An 18,821-nucleotide genomic window follows, 5' to 3' on the forward strand; every position below is an offset into this window, starting at 1 on the left:
CACTAATCTAAATATTAGGGAGGAGTCGAGACATATCTAAAACATATTTAGAGCTTGGCATTTTTGCTATGATATGACATGAAAAATAGCAAAGTTGTCCTTACCTCAACTGGGTTTAACCTTTTAATGTCTTGATAGAATTATTATTAACTATTCCTTCAACCCTGTGCCAACTAACCCTGGTCTTCTCTAAATTATTAGAGGTAATTGAAGTGAACTCATCCTTTAAGCTTCGGTCCGAGTTTTGGAATCTGACAATTCTGTATGCTCATTGTGCCTTATTAATTAAACATGAGCAGGACAAATTACTTTGTAAATTGTTCATAAATCCATTCTTAAGGAAATTGCTAATTGGATTGAGTGCAACAATTTACCTAAGAATAGTTTTATGCACAATTTACAGATGTTTTTTTTATTGCTCATGAATAAGCCCCATTGAGCTCACTGGGTTACTAACAACATTAGCTACAGTGAAGGAGTGATGCTGCTGTTGAATGGAACAGTGGGTGTGGCAGTACTATTCAATTCTGTAGGAAATAACTATGAGTAACAGCCAGCCAACTTTGTGGTATACGCCTATTTTTTAAATATCCTGATGCATGCTTTTTCTAGGTGGTTACGTTCATTTATGTAGCTATCATAACTTGCACACACATAACAACAAACAGATAACTGAACCTTCAGTGTATCACTCCACAACATGCATGCATGGAAAAAATAATGGAAAAACATACAAAGATTGTAAAAACTAAAAAGGTATGGTGCACCTCACATGTGGAAAGCTGTATAAAAATGACACAAATCGAATTCTAAAGTACCTGTTGTTCTCCACGGCTTATTCTATAGTGACTTTCTCTTTCGATTGTACATGTAGTGAGTGACATATATTATTACAACTAGTTGAATGAATGGCTGTCAGTAAGCTAGGCCCCAGCTTTCATTTGTATTTGCTCACTTCCTTAAAAGCCCCTCAGACTGTTCATGTCCACATTGTCAGAAGCAGTGGGGTTTAGATTTTTATCTTACAATGGGCCATCGGAATGCTGAGGTATGAACCTGTGGATGCAGCGTGATAATTGAGTTATTGGGCTTGGCATTTGTACATCTTCCACTGTGCCAAATGACAATGTCTATGAGGCTTAAAGTAAACATTAGGGTTGAAAAATCTTTTATCCCCAGTGACAGGCCTGGCAGCACACCGTTGTCCCAGTAATTCAACTCTAGCATTCACTTTGTGCCACACCTCTTCAACTGAACAAAGACGAAATAGGGTATATACCCTGCTTTTCTTCTCAAGAGATTTTTGGGAAAATGTTTGAAAGAAGGGAAAAGAAGAATTTCATTGAATTGAAGATGAAATCCAAATGCTGCTTTTGCACCACCTATCTTTCCACCTTTAAGATATTAGTGAATGTGAGCATTTCTTTTATAAACCTGAGGATTTCTACCTGATATTCTACTATTTATTAGTGTAGACAAACCTAGTCAGGTTTATGCAGTCATTTAAAAGAATTTCTATGACTTGAATAAAACCAGATAAATTACATATATGTTATCACATAAAGCACAATTATTTTTTTAACAGTGTAGTCTTTATACTTTTTAAGAGCCTATAGTTTAGTTGATCTCACAGACAAATTTATTATGCAAAAAAAGCTTTGTGGTACTATTCAGCATACATTTTATAAAAGTTTTTCTTCAAAGGAATGATTCATTTTACAGTAATATCAAAGACTGGGGTTGCTTTGTATCTCTGTCTAGGAAACAGTAATCTGAAATCCCTCACTCTTAAAGCATGCAGCATTTTATAAGCTTGCCTACATAGTTTGGTATATTAATATCTCCCCACCTCACAGAATGTAGGGGAATTCCGGCCCCACACCCGAGTGCCATCGTTAGATTATGGGTTGACACCCCAACTCCAGATACACACGTACACATACATTTATGAATTCAACCCCCATCCTCAGCCAAGCCAAATTCAGCCACACACATTCCGAATGCTGCATAGTGGTGGTGTTGCTATCATATAGACTGCAAGGGGGAATTCCGCTGTACTTGGTCGTCAGCGTGTGCTGCTCCTCAACAGGAACAATGAGGCGCTGGGCTCTGGTTTGGTATCATATTGCAAATGGAGAGGGTCATCTTGTTTTCTCTGACAGTCTTTTTCTCTCTACTTGTCCTAAATGTCATGTTAACACTGGTTATTGGTGTTGCATTAGGCAGGCACCGAGCATGGCCTTTGTGAGGGAAGTGGCAATTAAGAATGGATTATGTTTTTACTTCCTGACTGAGTGTGATGCCATCTTAACAGCTTTAACACAAGTGATACTGTATCAGTTTACTAAATGATATTCATGTTCAAGCCTTACAGCTGTTTGTTACTCTTATTCATAATAGCTTGTGTATTCCTCAGAATGACAATTTAGGAAACTACTATTAACCCCATGAAATCGATTGATGAGTGCAGTTTTCTTTACTGTGTGCCTGACGCATTTCCTGTTGAATTAGGAAGTTTGGGCAGGACATATAAAGGTGGCTCATCCCTTTTTATTTTAAATAGCCCATAAGCTTTAGTAAAAAAATGAACCGTAATTTGTTACTTGCTGGTTGGTTGAGGGTGGTATTTGGGGGAGGGGCATTCCACAGTGCATTTGATTGGACAAATCTGTCTAGTGCAAGATGAGACATCAAGATTTTTTGTCCATTTACTGGAAGATATAAGCTTACAATTTAAATGTGTACAAATTTAAATTCATTTTGTCATTGTCTAGAAATATACTATATAGATGGCCTTAAAGGGATAGTTCACAAAATGGAAATTCTCTCCTCGTTTACTCACACTCATGCCATCCCAGGTGTGTATGACTTTCTTTTTTCTGCTGAACACAAAAAAAGATTTTTAGTAGACTATTTCAGCTCTGTAGGTCCTCGCAATGCAAGTGAATGGGTGCCAAAATTTTGAAGCTCCAAAATGTGCATAAACACATCATAAAAGTAATACCGTAAGTTCCCTATCTGTCACTCACTTGACGTTGTGTCGATGTAGTGACACTAGGGGTCACTCTTGGGAGCCCCAAACACCTCTGCTTTTTTGAAAAAAGGCCAATGAGAATTAGCGAGTGCAATTTGCATGCCACTCCTCCGGACATACGGGTATAAAAGGAGTTGGTATGCAACCACTCATGCAGATTTTCTCTTAGGAGCCAAGCAGTTCTATTCATTTAAGCTGAATTCATCCGCAAAGTTCATTCACCACATCTGCTGGATTCTACGGCGCATTTCAGCGGCTTCTTCCCCTCTGCACTCGTGGAGTGCAGAGAACACCCCTGGGCGCTTCGGCAGAAACAACTAAAAGAGTATATTCTAAAAAGAGTATATTTTCTTTCTAAAAGAGCGGCACACACGGAACGTCTTTTTAAAGATGACTTTCCGTTTGTGTGGTATTCCTGGTTGCGGTCGTTATCTCTCCACTTCTGACGGCCACGATCGCTGCTTTACGTGTCTGCACACCGTTCGTGGATGGGTCTTGTCCTCATTGCGAGATCATGACCATGGCAACATTGCGGTCGCGGCTTGCATTCGTAAGAAAGCAAGCAACCCCAGCGGCTCCCCGCCTCGGTCCTTCTACCTACTGGTATGAGGCCATGCCGGTTAGCACTGGGGCCGATTTGGGGACCTCAATGGGACCACCTCCGCTGAGTATTCCCCCATGGACCTCCCATTCCCCAGCATGCTCGCTTGCCCCGGTCGGGCGCTCGGACGAGATCACCGGACGAGATCATCTCAGGGCGAGTTCGACCTCTCATTCGGAGCCCGGGAAGAAGACGAGTTATCAAGCGCAGCATCGGAGAGCGGGCTCGTCCAGTCGGACGCAGAGGCTTCAAACGGGCTTCCTCCTTCGGGAATGGTCGCCCAGTCCTAGGCCGACACAGAAATGATGGACATGCTTTCCCAGGCGGCCGCGAGTGTCGGGCTAGAGTGGAACCCTCCGCTCTCCCCTGAACCCTCGTGGCTCGACTATTGGTTCCTGGGCTCGGGGCACTGCCCATGGCCACACCCCGCCCTCGTTCCTTTCTTCCCGGAAGTGCATGAGGAGCTGACAAGATCATGGGAGGCACCTTTTACTGCCCGGTCCCGGTCTTTCAGTTCCCCCGCTCTCGCTACCCTCGATGGCGGAGCGGCCAGGGGGTATTCGGTGATCCTCCAGGTGGATAAGGCGCTCGCGGTGCACTTGTGTCCGCAGAGCGCCGCCATCTGGCATGGGCACCCGAAACTCCCGTCCAGGCCCTGTAGGTTTATGTCATCCCTGACGGCTAGAGCCTATGGTGCCATTGGACAAGCCGCCTCCGCCCTGCACGCCATGGCTCTCCTGCAAATACACCAAGCCAAGGCACAAAAGAACTGCACGAGGGTAGTTCTGACCTGGGATTGATGCAGGAACTGCGCTCGGTGACCGACCTCGCTCTCCGGGCGATGAAGGTCACGGCGCGGTCTCTCGGGTAGGCGATGTCCACCCTGGTGGTCCAGGACCGCCACCTTTGGCTCAACTTGGTTGAGATGCGTGAGGCTGACAAGGCACGGTTCCTTGATGCCCCCATCTCCCAGGTTGGCCAATTTGGCGACACCGTCAAGGACTTTGCCCAGCAGTTCTCGGCGGTGAAGCAGCAGACGGAGGCCATACAACACATCCTGCCCCGGCGCGGCTCAAGACCCAGCACCCTGTCTGCTCGTCGCCAAGGGCATCCTCCTGCAACTACAACACCGGCTCCACCACAGCCCACCCCCCGGCGTGGAGCCCAGCGCAGGAAGCAGACGCCACCCATCTCACGGCCGGCCGCCAAGAACCCGAGGAAGGCTTCGAAGCACCCCTGAGACAGGTGACCCAGGGACAAGGAGACCCGCTTCTCCGGAGCTGGTGAGCAGACCACTCCATCACCCGGTGGAGGGCCGGGAGGAGAATCTTTTGTTTCATTTTCATTTAATTTCGCCACATGTCCAAGAGGCTGCGGTACCCAAAAGTTCAACAAAAGAGCTGTTTTCTTGTTCCCTGGGTCACATGTTCGGTGCGCACAGCCATCGTCATGACCACCGTCCACCGTCCCATCTTTACAGGTATGGCACTCCAGCAGCGGTCCCCCCGCCCCTGTGCACCCAGCTGTGGCACAAACACACCCACACAGGATTGGGTCCTGTGGACTACAGGGACGAGACTCCTCCTCCCCCTTCTCGGCCAATCTTATGGTGGGCGGCAGGAGCCAGGTAAGTGCTTAGATGTCCCTGGACTCAGCCGCGAGGCACCACCCGCTGGTACATCCGACGTGATCATTCCCTTGGTCCCCTTCGCCCAGAGTTTGGCCGCGTGGCTCGCGCTTTCCAACCTGTCGCGGTGGCTGACCCGGACCGTCTGACTCGGCTATGCAATTCAGTTCGCCAGGCGCCCACCCAGGTTCAGCGGCATCCGCTTCACCTCGGTGAAGGGCGAGAATGCCGCTACCTTGCGTGCGGCGATCACTACCCTTCTGCGCAAGGGCACGATAGAGCCTGTCCCTCCAGCCAAGATGAAGAAAGGGTTCTGCAGCCCTTACTTCATCGTACCGAAGAAAGGCGGTGGGTTGCGACTAATCCTGGACCTGTGAGTACTGAACCGGGCTTTGCACAGATTCCCGTCCAAGATGCTGACGCAAAAACGCATTCTAGCAAGCATCCAGCATCAAGATTGGTTCACGGTGGTAGACCTGAAGGACACGAACTTTCACATCTCGGTCTTACCTCGACACAGACCCTTCCTGTGGTTTGCCTTCGAAGGCCAGGCGTACCAGTACAAGGTCCTCCCCTTCGGCCTGTCCCTGTCCCCTTGTGTCTTCACGAAGGTCGCAGAGGCTGCCCTTGCCCCGCTAAGGGAAGTGGGTGTCCGTAATCTCAACTACCTCAACGACTGGCTAATCCTAGCTCACTTTCGAGAGTTGCAGTGCACACACAGGTACCTCGTGCTCCGGCACCTCAGCCGACTGGGTCTTTGGGTCAACTGGGAAAAGAGCAAGCTCTCCCTGGTTCAGAGCATCTCTTTTCTTGGTTTGGAGTTGGACTCAGTCTCGATAACAGTGTGCCTCACGAACGAGCGCACACAGTCGGTGCTGAACTGTCTGAAGGCATTCAGATGGAGAACAGCAGTTCCACTGAAACTTTTTCAGAGGCTCCTGGGGCATATGGCATCCACACCGTTCGGGTTGATGCATATGAGATTGCTTCAGAACTGGCTTCAGACTCGAGTCCCGAGATGGGCATGGCGCCACGGGACACATCGCATGGCCATCACGCTGATCTGTGGCCGCCTCTTCAGCCCTTGGACCGACCTTGCATTTCTACGGGCAGGGGTTCCCCTAGAGCAGGTCTCCAGGCGCGTCGTGATTACAACAGATGCCTCCAAGACGGGCTGGGGTGCCGTATGCAATGGGCACACAGCCACCGGCTCCTGGACTGGCCCACAGCTGCGTTGGCACATCAACTGCCTAGAGTTGTTGGCAGTACTGCTCGCCCTGTGGAGGTTTCGGCCATTGATCCAGGGCAAGCACGTGTTGGTCCAGATGGACAACACAGCATCTGTAGCGTACATCAACCACCAAGGCGGTCTATGCTCCCATTGCATGTCACAACTCACCTGCCGTCTCCTCCTCTGGAGTCAGCAGCGCCTCAAGTCGCTACGAGCCACTCACATCCCGGGCGACCTCAACACCACAGCGGATGCGCTGTCACGTCAGGTTACCCTCGGGGGGAGAGTGGAGACTCAACCCTCAGATGGTCCAGCTGATTTGGAGTCGATTCGGTCGAGCACAGGTAGACCTGTTTGCTTCCCGGGAATCCTCCCACTGCCCGCTTTGATACGCCCTGACCGAGGCACCCCTCAGTATAGATGGCACACAGCTGGCCCCCTGTACTGCACAAATATGCGTTTCCCCCAGGGAGCCTACTTGCACAGACCCTGTGCAAGGTCAGGGAGGAGGAGGAGCAGATCATCCTCTGGAATCTCCATGTCTGGCCCCTGGACGGGACGTGGAAGACCTAAGTTGCCTACCACCCGCGGTGGTAGACATGATCACTCAGGCTAGGGCTCCCTTTACAAGGCGCCTGTATGCCTTGAAGTGGCGTCTGTTCGCTAAGTGGTGTTCTTCCCGATGTGAAGACCCCCAGAGATGCGCAATCGGATCAGTGATTTCCTTCCTGCAGGAGAGGCTGGAGGTGCGGCTGTCCCCTTCCACCCTGAAGGTGTATGTAGCCGCTATTTCGACTCATCACAATGCAGTAGATGGTAAGTGTTTGGGGAAGCACGACTTGATCATCAGGTTCCTGAGAGGTGCTAGAAGGTTGAATCCCTCCAGACCGTGCCTCGTCCCCTCATGGGACCTCTCCATAGTCCTTCGGGGTCTACAGGAAGCTCCCTTTGAGCCCTTGGAGTCAGCTGAGCTTAAGGCAATCTCTTTGAAGACTGCCCTCCTGACTGCACTCACTTCCATCAAAAGGGTAGGGGACCTGCAGGCATTCTCTGTCAGCGAATTGTGCCTGGAGTTCAGTCCGGGTTACTCTCACATGAATCCTGAGTCCCCGACTGGGCTATGTGCCCAAGGTTCCCATGACTCCTTTTAGGGATCAGGTGGTGAACCTGCAAGCGCTGCCCCAGGAGGCAGACCCAGCCTTGGCGTTGCTGTGTCCGGTGCGAGCTTTACGCATCTATTTGGATCGCATGCAGAGCCTTAAAAGCTCCGAGCAACTCTTTGTTTGCTTTGGTGGACAGCGGAAAGGAAGCGCTGTCTCCAAACAGAGCATCGCCCACTGGGTCATCGATGCCATCACGATGGTATATCAGGCTCAGGACAAGCCAGCCCATGCGGGGTTACGAGCCCACTCCACCAGGAGTGTGGCGGCCTCCTGGGCCCTGGCCAGTGGCGCCTCTTTGGCAGACATCTGCAGAGCAGTGGGCTGGGCAACACCCAACACCTTTGCGAGGTTCTACAATCTCCGGGTTGAGCCGGTCTCATCCCGTGTATTGGCAGGCACGAGCAGTTAAGTTCCGGGACAATTGGCCGGGTGTACCGCTTGCGCATAGTGCCTTTCCCCTCCCTTGAGGTGAAGACGTGCGCTCTTGACTCCCAGTCGTGTTCACAGACTGTGATCCCTGGATGACTTTCCTCCTTAGCCCTCTGGCAGTTGAATTTGCGGAGAAACTCGCTGACCGGCCCAGTACGGGCACTAATGAGCCCCTGTACTGAGATAGGTGCTCCACATGTGCTGGTTCCCCGAAGGTGACCCCATGTGATATCTTCCCCAAAATCGTTTCCCTGGCAGGAAATTGCGTCTTCCTTCCCTGCCCTCGGTCACCATGCTCTGTAGAAACTCCTCCCCCTTCGAGTAGGACCTACCATGGGACCTCTCCACATGACATACTTCCGACAAGACTCGGTAAGACCATGTGACGTATTCTTTCTTTTTGGGCGGGGTGTGGTCTCCGCGGTGTCTTCCCCTTGGGAGGGACACCTCCTGACACAGACACTTATGGCTCCTGGTCAGTTAACAAATTCCACTCTTTTTTGGGGAGAAAAGAGAGGGAAAAGAGGCCTCGCCTGGGATAGCCTGTCCCTATAGTTGGGCAATCGACTTGTTCCTGATGGACCATTCGACACTCATAAGAGCGTTGGGGGAGGTTACGTGACGGCCTGGTGCGCTGGCAATGAGGCACAGCAGTCTGCCCATCACACACCACCAGTTCACGTAACACAGTTCAGCTAGTTGTGGCATTTTGTATAGGGACCCCTAGTTTCACTACATCGACACAACGTCGAGTGAGTGACAGATAGGGAACGTCCTGGTTACTTATGTAACCTCCGTTCCCTGATGGAGGGAATGAGACGTTGTGTACCTCTTGCCACAACGCTGAACTACCTGCTGAAAAGGCCGGGACCTGGTCTCGGATCCTCAGCACAAAACCTGAATGAGTGGTTGCATACCAGCTCCTTTTATACCCGTATGTCCGGGGGAGTGGCATGCAAATTCCACTCGCCAATTCTCATTGGCCTTTTTTCAAAAAAGCAGAGGTGTTTGGAGCTCCCAAGAGTGACCCCTAGTGTCACTACATCGACACAACGTCTCGTTCCCTCCATCAGGGAATGGAGGTTACGAAAGTAACCAGGACGATTCTAGTGGTTAAATCCAAATCTTCTGAAGCGATATGATAGGTGTGGGTGAGAAACAGTTCAATATTTAAGTCCTTCTTCTTTTGTTTTTGATGATTTGCATTCTTTGTGCATATCACCCCCTACTGGGCAGGGAGGAGAATTTATGGTAAAAACTGACTTAAAGAGCACCTATTATGGTTTTACAAATATTACTTTTCATGTAGTGTGTTATATAGCTGTTTGTGAATGTAAAAAATTCTGCAAAGTTTCAAAAATCAAAGTGCATGTCAAATGGAGTTATTGACTCCCAAAAGAAAGAACCGATTCTGAACACCTGAAACGAGACGTTAGTAATTCCAGACTTAATTCCTGTACTAACCTACGTAATTTGGTAACAAAATACCGCCGTCAAACACTACACTAAGTGGTAGACCAATCACAACAGACTGGGACATCTGACCAATCAGAGCAGAGTAGGCTCTCTGAAAGGAGGAGTTTAGAATGAATCCTTTAGAACGAATCATTGAACGAGTCGTTTTTGACACTGGAAAAAAAAGTAATGCTGCAATTTAAATTGAGCAAAATAAAGTGTATTTTGACCTTGGATGCATGTAAATCTATTGTATGAGACCTTTAAAACAAAATTAGGCACATTTAAAAACCATAATAGGTGCTCTTTAAATATTGATCTGTTTCTCACCCACACATATCATAACCACTGGAGTCTTAAACATTACTTTTATGCTGATTTATGTCCATTTTGGAGTGTCAAAATTTTGGCACCCATTCACTTGCATTGTATGGACCAAAAGAGCTGAGATATTCTTCTAAAAATCTTTGTTTGTGTTCTGCAGAAGAAAGAAAGTCATACACATCTGGGATGTCATGAGTGGGAGTAAATGATGAGAGAATTTTCATTTTCCATCTGCTGCGTTTACATAGAAAAACTATTGAAAAACTGTGCAGATGGATGCAAAAACACATTTGATGTGAACGGCCCCTAAATTCTGTTTCTTACTTTCTAGACTGAGAGAACCAACATCATGTCTCTCATGGGCTGAAGGTTCTTTCCTGGCCTCCATGTCACAGGGTCAAGGCTCCCAGAGTACAGATATCCTCGGACAAGATGTCCTTAACCAGCTACTGGAGATGCTGGACCAGTGAGTATAAAGTACTTCACAAATTCACTCATATAACTCCAACAAGCAGTCACACCCATTGTACCTGTACATACAGACCGGCATAAAGTGCTCTGTAGTGTCTATGCAAAATAATATAATAAGAAAAGGTGCAGCAATGTGTTGTAAGTAAAACAAATCTGTTTTCTGGTCTCTGTTCCAGGTCTGCGCTCCATTCAATGCAGCCAATTGAGCTCAACTTCTCTGAGGGCTCTACAGTTGGATCAGCATCTAATACCATACAGATAAGCATGGACTGCATCACAATGCGTGGGCCTGAGGAGCCCCTTACTGTGAGTACTTAATTTCACTAAGCACATCAAAGACTTAGCTGTCCAAACATTAGACATTAGAAATTGCACATTTTAATGTGCTTATTGCACATTTAATTTAAGTTGCAATCGTACTTGTGTAAATTAAATTGCAATGTCATTAATATCTGAGCATTTATTGTAAGACCCTGTTCTTGGTCACATCACATCATGTCAAGATGTTTTGATATCTATGGATGAATACATTAGTTGAAATGTAAAGTTTAAACTGTTTAAGACAGGAAACAGTAGGGAAACTTAAGCTTATATGAATTTTAGGTAAATGCTTGTTTATTTATTTTCTAATTAAAGGAATGTTCAGGGTCCAATAAGTTAAGCTCAGTTGACAGCATTTGTGGTATTATGTTGTTTACCACAAAAAAATTTACTTAGACTCATCCCTCCTTTTCTAAAAAAAAAAAAAAAAAAGCAAAAATCGAGGTTACAGTTAGGTACTTACAATTGAAGTTAATGTGGCCAATTTGTGGAGGGTTTAAACACAGAAATGTGAGGTTTATAATTTTATAAAAGCACTTACATTAATTCTTCTGTTAAAACTCATGTATTATTTGAGCTGTTAAGTTGTTTAAATTGTAATTATTACAGTCATTTGAGGGGTTTAGGGTTTGTTGACATTACATGGTAACGAAGTTGTAAAATTGGCTATAACACAGAAGTGATTTTATCACACTAAATCAATTTTACACGCATATCCTTTATGTCTTGTGGCTATGCTTTTGAAAAAGTGAGTATTTTAATGTTCAAAAGTTGGCCCCCATTCACTTCCATTGTAAGTGCCTCACTGGAACCAAGATTTTTGTGTTTTGTTTTTAAAGAAAATGTTAAAAAAATTTTGGTTATCAATATTATGCCACAAATGCTGTTGATTGTGCTGAACTTGTATTGAACCCGGAATATTCCTTTAAGGAAAAGGAGCAGCTAAATCAAGCATTTGATAACTTGATTTGGTTGTTGGTTCAAAATGCATATGTAATGTAATAGTGATGCCTATTATTGATACTAACAACTACGATTGAATATTAACTCTCTGGGCTATTTTTATATTTTTTCAATTTACTCTTTCTGTACTTTCATGTAACACAGACTACAAACACTTTTGATACTGACAATGAACAAAAGCAGTTCATACAAAATCTCGTTATCGTTATCTGGCTTGTTTTCCTACTCTTGTTTAACAATCAAGCATTTAATTGTTAAAGTAAAAACAAATCCCCCCCCACAAAATTTAAAACAAATACATGGGGATTTTTAAAACCTCCCACTGTCTCAGATGGGCTGTTATTTGATAGGAGCAATAGATTAGGTTGCCTTTTTAAAACCATTCAAGTAAATGTCTGTAATGAAATCTTTTTGACTGCTTGTTTTGGCTTTTGTTTGTTTTGAATGTTTATATACAGTATATATATTTTTTAACTCATTTTATTTTATATACAACTTTAAACACCAACCAACCAAATTTTGAAAGCCTGTATGAAGTTCTTTAGCAGAGTACTACAATTATTTTATCACATATGAAACTTGGTTTTGTTTACTGTGATCAATCAGGTGAATAATTTCAGTAGTGGGGAATTTAGTGGTAACCCCCAGCAGAGACAGTTAACAAACTCTCACATCTGTGTGTGTAAGTGTTTATTGGGGGTGTTTATGGGTTTTCCCTGGTCATTCTGGATAGTTTTGTTGGTAACAAAGTCGGATGGTATTTATATGTCAAAGTCTGGATGAACAGCTTTAAATAGAAAGGGTCCTGACGATGATAGATTGTTTGCTACAATGACACATCAGATTTGAAGTGCTTTAAACGTTCAATTTTGTAATTACATATTAAACAATTGAAACAATCTTTGAATGATCATAAAAAATCTGAAGGACTGAAGTGGATCAATGAATTGTGAAGATGGAGGAAGTTTACAGCAATACTACACATCAGACAATTTCTTCTTTGGTGTAAGTGATATTTTTCCCTTCACTATAATATTATTTGTTCCAGCTCATTATCACCTTCTTTTCTAGAGTTTACTTGTAAAAAAAAAAAAAAAAAAAAAAAAAAAATGTTAGCTGACCTTTAACACTCTAAACTGTTCATTTGCTTAAAGTTTACGTAACTCAAGCAAAATCTTTGTATCCCACGGGCACATTCTATCAACACGTATAGTTTTGACAATGTGTTTATACACAACAGAAGAGGCAGTGGAAAGTTTGACTTTAAGAGTGTGACCTGTAGCTGAAGTTGAGGCCTTTAGATTGTCCCTGGGCATGCAGGAGAATTAGGTGAGGTGGTGGCTCCCCTCCCAGCAGAGGAATGCAGTTGTCCGGCAGTAGAGATGGGGAAAAAAGGGAGAGACTGAGCAACAGTTTGCCTTTCTGGCCCTGAGGGATTATCTTTTCTCTTGATCTGGTGATTAATACCCCCCATACTTACAACACCACCCGCCTCCATCTTCCTCTCAGAAAAGATCGGGCGTGGTGCATTGCATGGCACGCTAACACCCCGTCCTTTGCCAGCTAGCATCCATGTCGATGGAAAAGCTGGGAACTGTGGCAAACTGCCAAACACTGCGGCAATGATGCTCATTAAATCCTGAAAAACAAACTTTGATGAAAGACAACATAGCAACCAGCATCTGGCTATTCGGTGAACTCTTTCATAAAAAAAAAAAAAGAAAAAAAAAAAAGAATTACGAAAGAGGATTGTCTTCTTGATTAGTCATTGGGCAATGTGTGTGCTGTTTGGCTCCCCCAGGGTCCTTAGGATTGGTTGTGCAGGGGTTTTATGGTTTTATCTGAAATTGCTCTTTCTCAGGGTGGTGTGCTTTTTCTGTAGCTGCAGGGCAACTATTTAGCGCAGCACCTGCCACTGTGACTGATTGAGGCTAGTGTCCTATTCTCTGGGGGAGAAGAAAGAGGGAGAGAGGGGGAGAGAGAGGGGTGTCGAGTCAGGTAGCATAGAGGAATGTTGCAGAAAGAGTTGCAGAGGAAAGGATGTGTCCTAACATCAAACAGATGATTTCATGGCAAGATGGAGCAATTGCTCAGGTAAAAGTGGTGAACTCACAGCTAATGTAATGTATGTCAGTTTAGTTGTGTTTACCCTCTGGATTTCCTTATACAGTACTGTGCAAAAGTTTTAGGCACTTGTGAAAAATGTTGCATAGTGAGGATGTCTTCAAAAATAATGAAATAAATAGTTTTCATTTATCAATTAACATCATACAAAGTCCAGTAAACATAAAAAAGCTAAATCAATATTTGGTGTGGCCACCTTTGCCTTTAAAACAGCACCAATTCTCCTAGGTACACCTGGACACAGTTTTTCTTGGTTGTTGGCAGGTAGGATGTTCCAAGCTTCTTGGAGAATTCACCACAGTTCTTCTATCTGTTTAGGCTGTCTCAATTGCTTCTGTCTCTTCATGTAATCCCAGACTGTCTCGATGTTCAGTGGGGAGCTCTGCGGGGGCCATGTCTGCAGGGCTCCCTGTTCTTCTATTCTAATCTTTTCTATTTGCAAAAAGTAATGTTTGGGAGTCTAAAATGTATTTTACCTATTGACACACTAAAGCTGAAGATATAAATAACCATCTTAAGACAAATGTTTTTTGTGAAACATCTTAAGTGCTTAAAACTTTTGCACAGTACTGTATGTTCATTGTATACTTAATTTTTCTTTCTCGTAAAGTGCAGTTTTTGGTGGCTAGTGATAAATGTATAGATTGTATGCTGTCTGCTTTTTATGGTTCCACATTCTGACAGTTAGCCTCGTTTGTATTAGTCCTTTTTTAAGGAGAGTCTAAAGGGCTGCTTCAGTGATATCCAATGAGACGACAACACCTGAAATAGGTGCTGACAGATTAGTAGGGGGGATTGGCTGCCCATTGAGTAAATTTTTTTAGTCTGGGCTTTGCTGAGCAGCAAAGATTCAACAGAGTATATGCCTCGAATGCATTCAAGCTGGTAAGGGAATGATTTGTTTAGGCTGTGCTGTGAATTAGCCCATGATTAGTCATTTGTAGTGTTCTTTTCAAGTGGAGCCTGACTCAGCATTAGGTGGGAACACATCACTAAGGCGTGCTGTCTTAGTGCTATCCATCCGCTCTGTGACTACTGTTTGTGACTACTCTGTGACTACATTTTATCCTAAAAGCTTTTTTTGAATTCTTTTGGATTTTGTGATGGAAAATGGTGCATCTGTCACATACACCCTTCTCACAATTTTTATTTTTATTTTTACAATTAAATATCTAAAAGCTTTTGGTAGTTTGGTAGTAAATGATGAAGGTTTTCATTGTGGTGATATGTGTCCAACTGTATGATTATTCTTATTGTATATCAGGCTGGATTTGTGTTTTCCATTTTAAAGGTATAGTTCACCCAAAAATGAAAATTCTCTCATCATTTACTCACCCTCATGCCATCCCAGATGTGTATGACTTTCTTTCGTCTGCAGAACACAAACGAAGATTTTTAGAAGAATATTTTAGCTCTGTAGATCTATGGAGTTTGATGGTTTGATTATGTTTATGCTGACTTGATCTCCTTCAAAGGCCTGGCCGTCATTCACTTGCATTGAATGGACCAACAGAGATGAAATATTCTTCTAAAAATCTTCGTTTGTGTTCTAATTCTGCAGAAGAAAGAAAGTGAAACACATCTTAGATTTCATGAGGGTGAGTAAATGATTTTTCATTTTTGGGTGAACTACCCCTTTAAGACAATCAAAGCCCTTAAACAGAAACAGAGCCATTTTATGCTGGACTCTCTTCAACTTTTGATTTGGGATTTAACACCACAGCTTAAATCACAACTGCTAAATCACTGCTGACTCTTCACCCCACCAGTATGCCTCAAGCAAAATGAAATGGCACTGCTTAGATACAGAGTAATCCATCTAAACGTTTACCTCTTTTTCTCTGTTTCTTTGTCCCTCTCTTAGAACTCTCTAAATCTCACTGTATTCCTCCTCCACCAACCTCTTTTTCATTCTAAATCGGATCTCCAAAAATACAAAACTTCAGGGAGAATAATATCTATGATGGCACATCTGGTTTTGTTGAAAGTCTCTGTGTATGTGATTTTGTCTGCCTGATCTCACAAAAATGACATGACTGTGGCAATAAATTTCAAATAATATTATGTTGTTCATTTCACGTGTTGTGGCAGTTCTGAGGTGTAATGTCCACTTTGTGGTCCTAAAACCGTGTTTCTCCTACATAACAGATGAGGTTTTTAAGGTTAATGCTTTATAGAGTTTTAAATCAACAAAACATACTTCCCTAACCTAAACCCAACCAATAGTGTCATGAAAAGCAAATGTTAGATAATTAATGCGATTGCTGAAACAACCATCATGTTACACTTTCCACTCACGTGTTGACTCTCGTACTATCTGTTGAGCTGCCACACAATTTTAACAAACAAGCTTGTAAATGTATTTGGTTATAAAATGTAATGTTAAAATGTATTGCCTAAAAAGCTATGCACTATAGTAAAAGTGTTTTGATGTCGTAAGATAGCATTGTGTGAGGAACAGAAATGAAAGTGTTTATGAATTGTAATCTATTTTTCTTATTTATCTAATTGTAACTATTACTCGTGATTTGTGTAAAATAAAATAAAAGTCATTGTTGTTGTAACACCTTGCGATACGTACAACGAGGCACGCAAAAATCATTTAGCACATATGCAGGTATAGTTACATGATTCCATGAGACCATGTTGGATTTTGTTGCAGTTATCACAGGTGGCATTTTTAAAAATCTTTTTTTCTTGCCATTTTTTCCCTTGTGTATTGTACATTTATTTTGCAGAATGGCAAATAAAATCTCTGCTGATATTATGATTATTTGAAAACTCTCTCAATTTTTGTTGTTGTTATTTAACATAGAATACAGCAATCCCTCAAAGACTAGATGAGGATCAAAACAAGATAGTGTGGACTGGTGCCAATTATGCTGTAAAACAGTTCTAAAGTTCAGAGTGCAGGTGTTGACTTTTGCTCTCTGATGTCCACAGGTGTTTGGTCTTTGACATCACTAACTGCTTATTATCCTGAACTATACAGTATACTGCTACACAGGAATACAGATAGTGAACCCAGTTAAAGAAGAGTTTCAAACCCTGTATAGATGGTGTTTAACAAACTAAATGTGCTGTCTGACACCAGAAAGGTTATGTAGCACAATACCATTAGATAATATGGTCGCAGGAGAATCTGGCTGTCAAAATACACTACCAGTCAAAAGTTTTGAAACACTTGACCGAAATGTTTCTCATGATCTTAAAAAAAAATAAAAAATTGTTGAAATTGATGACTTTGACCAAATAATAAAGAAAAGCAGCCAATAAGTGCCCAGCATATAGATGGGAACTCCTTCAATACTGTTTAAAAAGCATCCTAGGGTGATACCTCAAGAAGTTGGTTGAAAAATGTCAAGAGTACATTTCTGAAAATTCTAGGCAAAGGGTGACTACTTTGAAGATGATAAAATATAACACAGTTTTGATTTATTTTGGATTTTGTTGATTGATTTAGTCACAACATAATTCCCATTGTTCCATTGATGTTATTCCATAGTTTTAATGACTTTACTCTTATTATAAAATGTGAAGAAAAAAATATATATATATAATAAAGAATGAATAAGTGTTTCAAAACTTTTGACTGGTAGTGTATATACTGCATAAAAACAATTCTGTCTCTTTTTTATCTTTCACTCTTCTGTTAAAGGGGTGATGCAGTGCTTCTTGAACAGGTGTTTCCCAAAACACTAGCCACCTGACACATGATACCTCACTAATCCTTGAGCTCTAAACCCAAACAGTCCTTTAAGTGTTCATATACACCGATCAGCCTCAACATTAAAACTACCTGCCTAATATTGTGCAGGTCCCCCTCGTGCCGCCAAAACAGTGCCAACTTGCATCTCAGAATAGCATTCTGAGATGCTATTCTTCTCACCACAATTGTACAGAGTGGTTATCTGAGTTACTGTACACTTTGTCAGTTCGAACCAGTCTGGCCATTCTCTGTTGACCTCTTTCATCAACAAGGCATTTCCGTCCACAGAACTGCCGCTCACTGGATGTTTTTTGTTTTTGGCACCATTCTGAGTAAATTCAAGAGACTGTTGTACATGAAAATCCCAGGAGATCAGCAGTTATAGAAATACTCAAACCAGCCCATCTGGCACCAACAATCATGCTACGGTCCATATCACTGAGATCAAATTTTTTTCCCCATTCTGATGGTTGATGTGAACATTAACTGAAGCTCCTGACCCATATCTGCATGATTTTATGCACTGCTCTGCTGCCACACGATTGACTGATTAGACAATCGCATGGATGATTGTTGGTGCCAGACGGGCTGGATTGAGTATTTCTGTAACTGCTGATCTCCTGGGATTTTCACGCACAACAGTCTCTAGAATTTACTCTGATTGGTGCCAAAAACAAAAAACATAGAGTGAAGGGCAGTTCTGTGGATAGAAATGCCTTGCTGATGAGAGAGGTCAACAGAGAATGGCCAGACTTGTTCAAACTGACAAAGTCTATGGTAACTCGGATAACCGTTCTGTACAATTGTGGTGAGAAGAACAGCATTTCAGAATGCTATTCTGAGATGCGGGTTGGCACTGTAGGGGGACCTACACAATATTAGGCAGTTGGTTTTAATGTTGTGGCTGATCGGTGTAGATCTAAGTACAGAATCCTTTGTCTTCGCCACGGAACAGCTTCAGATGGGTTCACCGCCTTTTTGCAGAACCTGTTTATTTTCTCACAGCAGTTGCCTAATTTAGCTAATTGTTTTACACGTGTGTGTGTGTATGAGTGTATATATATATATATATATATATACTGTATATTCACCTCACAAGTGGGTGTTGATCTGCTAAGCTGCGACTTTGTTCAAATAGGGTAGACAAGGAGTAACTCATCATTTTGCTGTTGTAAAATAAATATGGTGGCCTAAATTGAATGAAAACAATTGTTCCTGTTCAATGCACAGTAGACTGGCTTTTTCTTTTTTGTCTTTTATGATTTTCTCCCCTTTTTTCCCCAATTTGGAATACCCAATTCCCAATGTGCTCTAGGCCCTCGTGGTGGCTGTAGTGACTTGCCTTAATCCGGGTGGCGGAGGACGAATC

General features: G+C 43.4%; 1 protein-coding gene across 6 annotated transcripts in view; it reads left to right on the forward strand.

Annotated features, from left to right (window-relative positions):
- LOC127449646 (tumor protein 63-like) overlaps positions 1 to 18,821 on the forward strand; it is a 60,758-nt gene that overhangs the window by 4,615 nt on the left and 37,322 nt on the right. For all 6 annotated transcript variants that reach the window (XM_051713191.1, XM_051713190.1, XM_051713193.1 and 3 more), the window contains exons 2-3: positions 10,196 to 10,330; positions 10,512 to 10,641. In XM_051713191.1, the coding sequence (XP_051569151.1) occupies positions 10,196 to 10,330; positions 10,512 to 10,641 (265 nt within the window). The remainder of the gene's footprint in view (positions 1 to 10,195; positions 10,331 to 10,511; positions 10,642 to 18,821) is intronic.

This window comes from Myxocyprinus asiaticus, chromosome 12 (assembly GCF_019703515.2).
Source record: "Myxocyprinus asiaticus isolate MX2 ecotype Aquarium Trade chromosome 12, UBuf_Myxa_2, whole genome shotgun sequence".
Taxonomy (NCBI): domain Eukaryota; kingdom Metazoa; phylum Chordata; class Actinopteri; order Cypriniformes; family Catostomidae; genus Myxocyprinus; species Myxocyprinus asiaticus.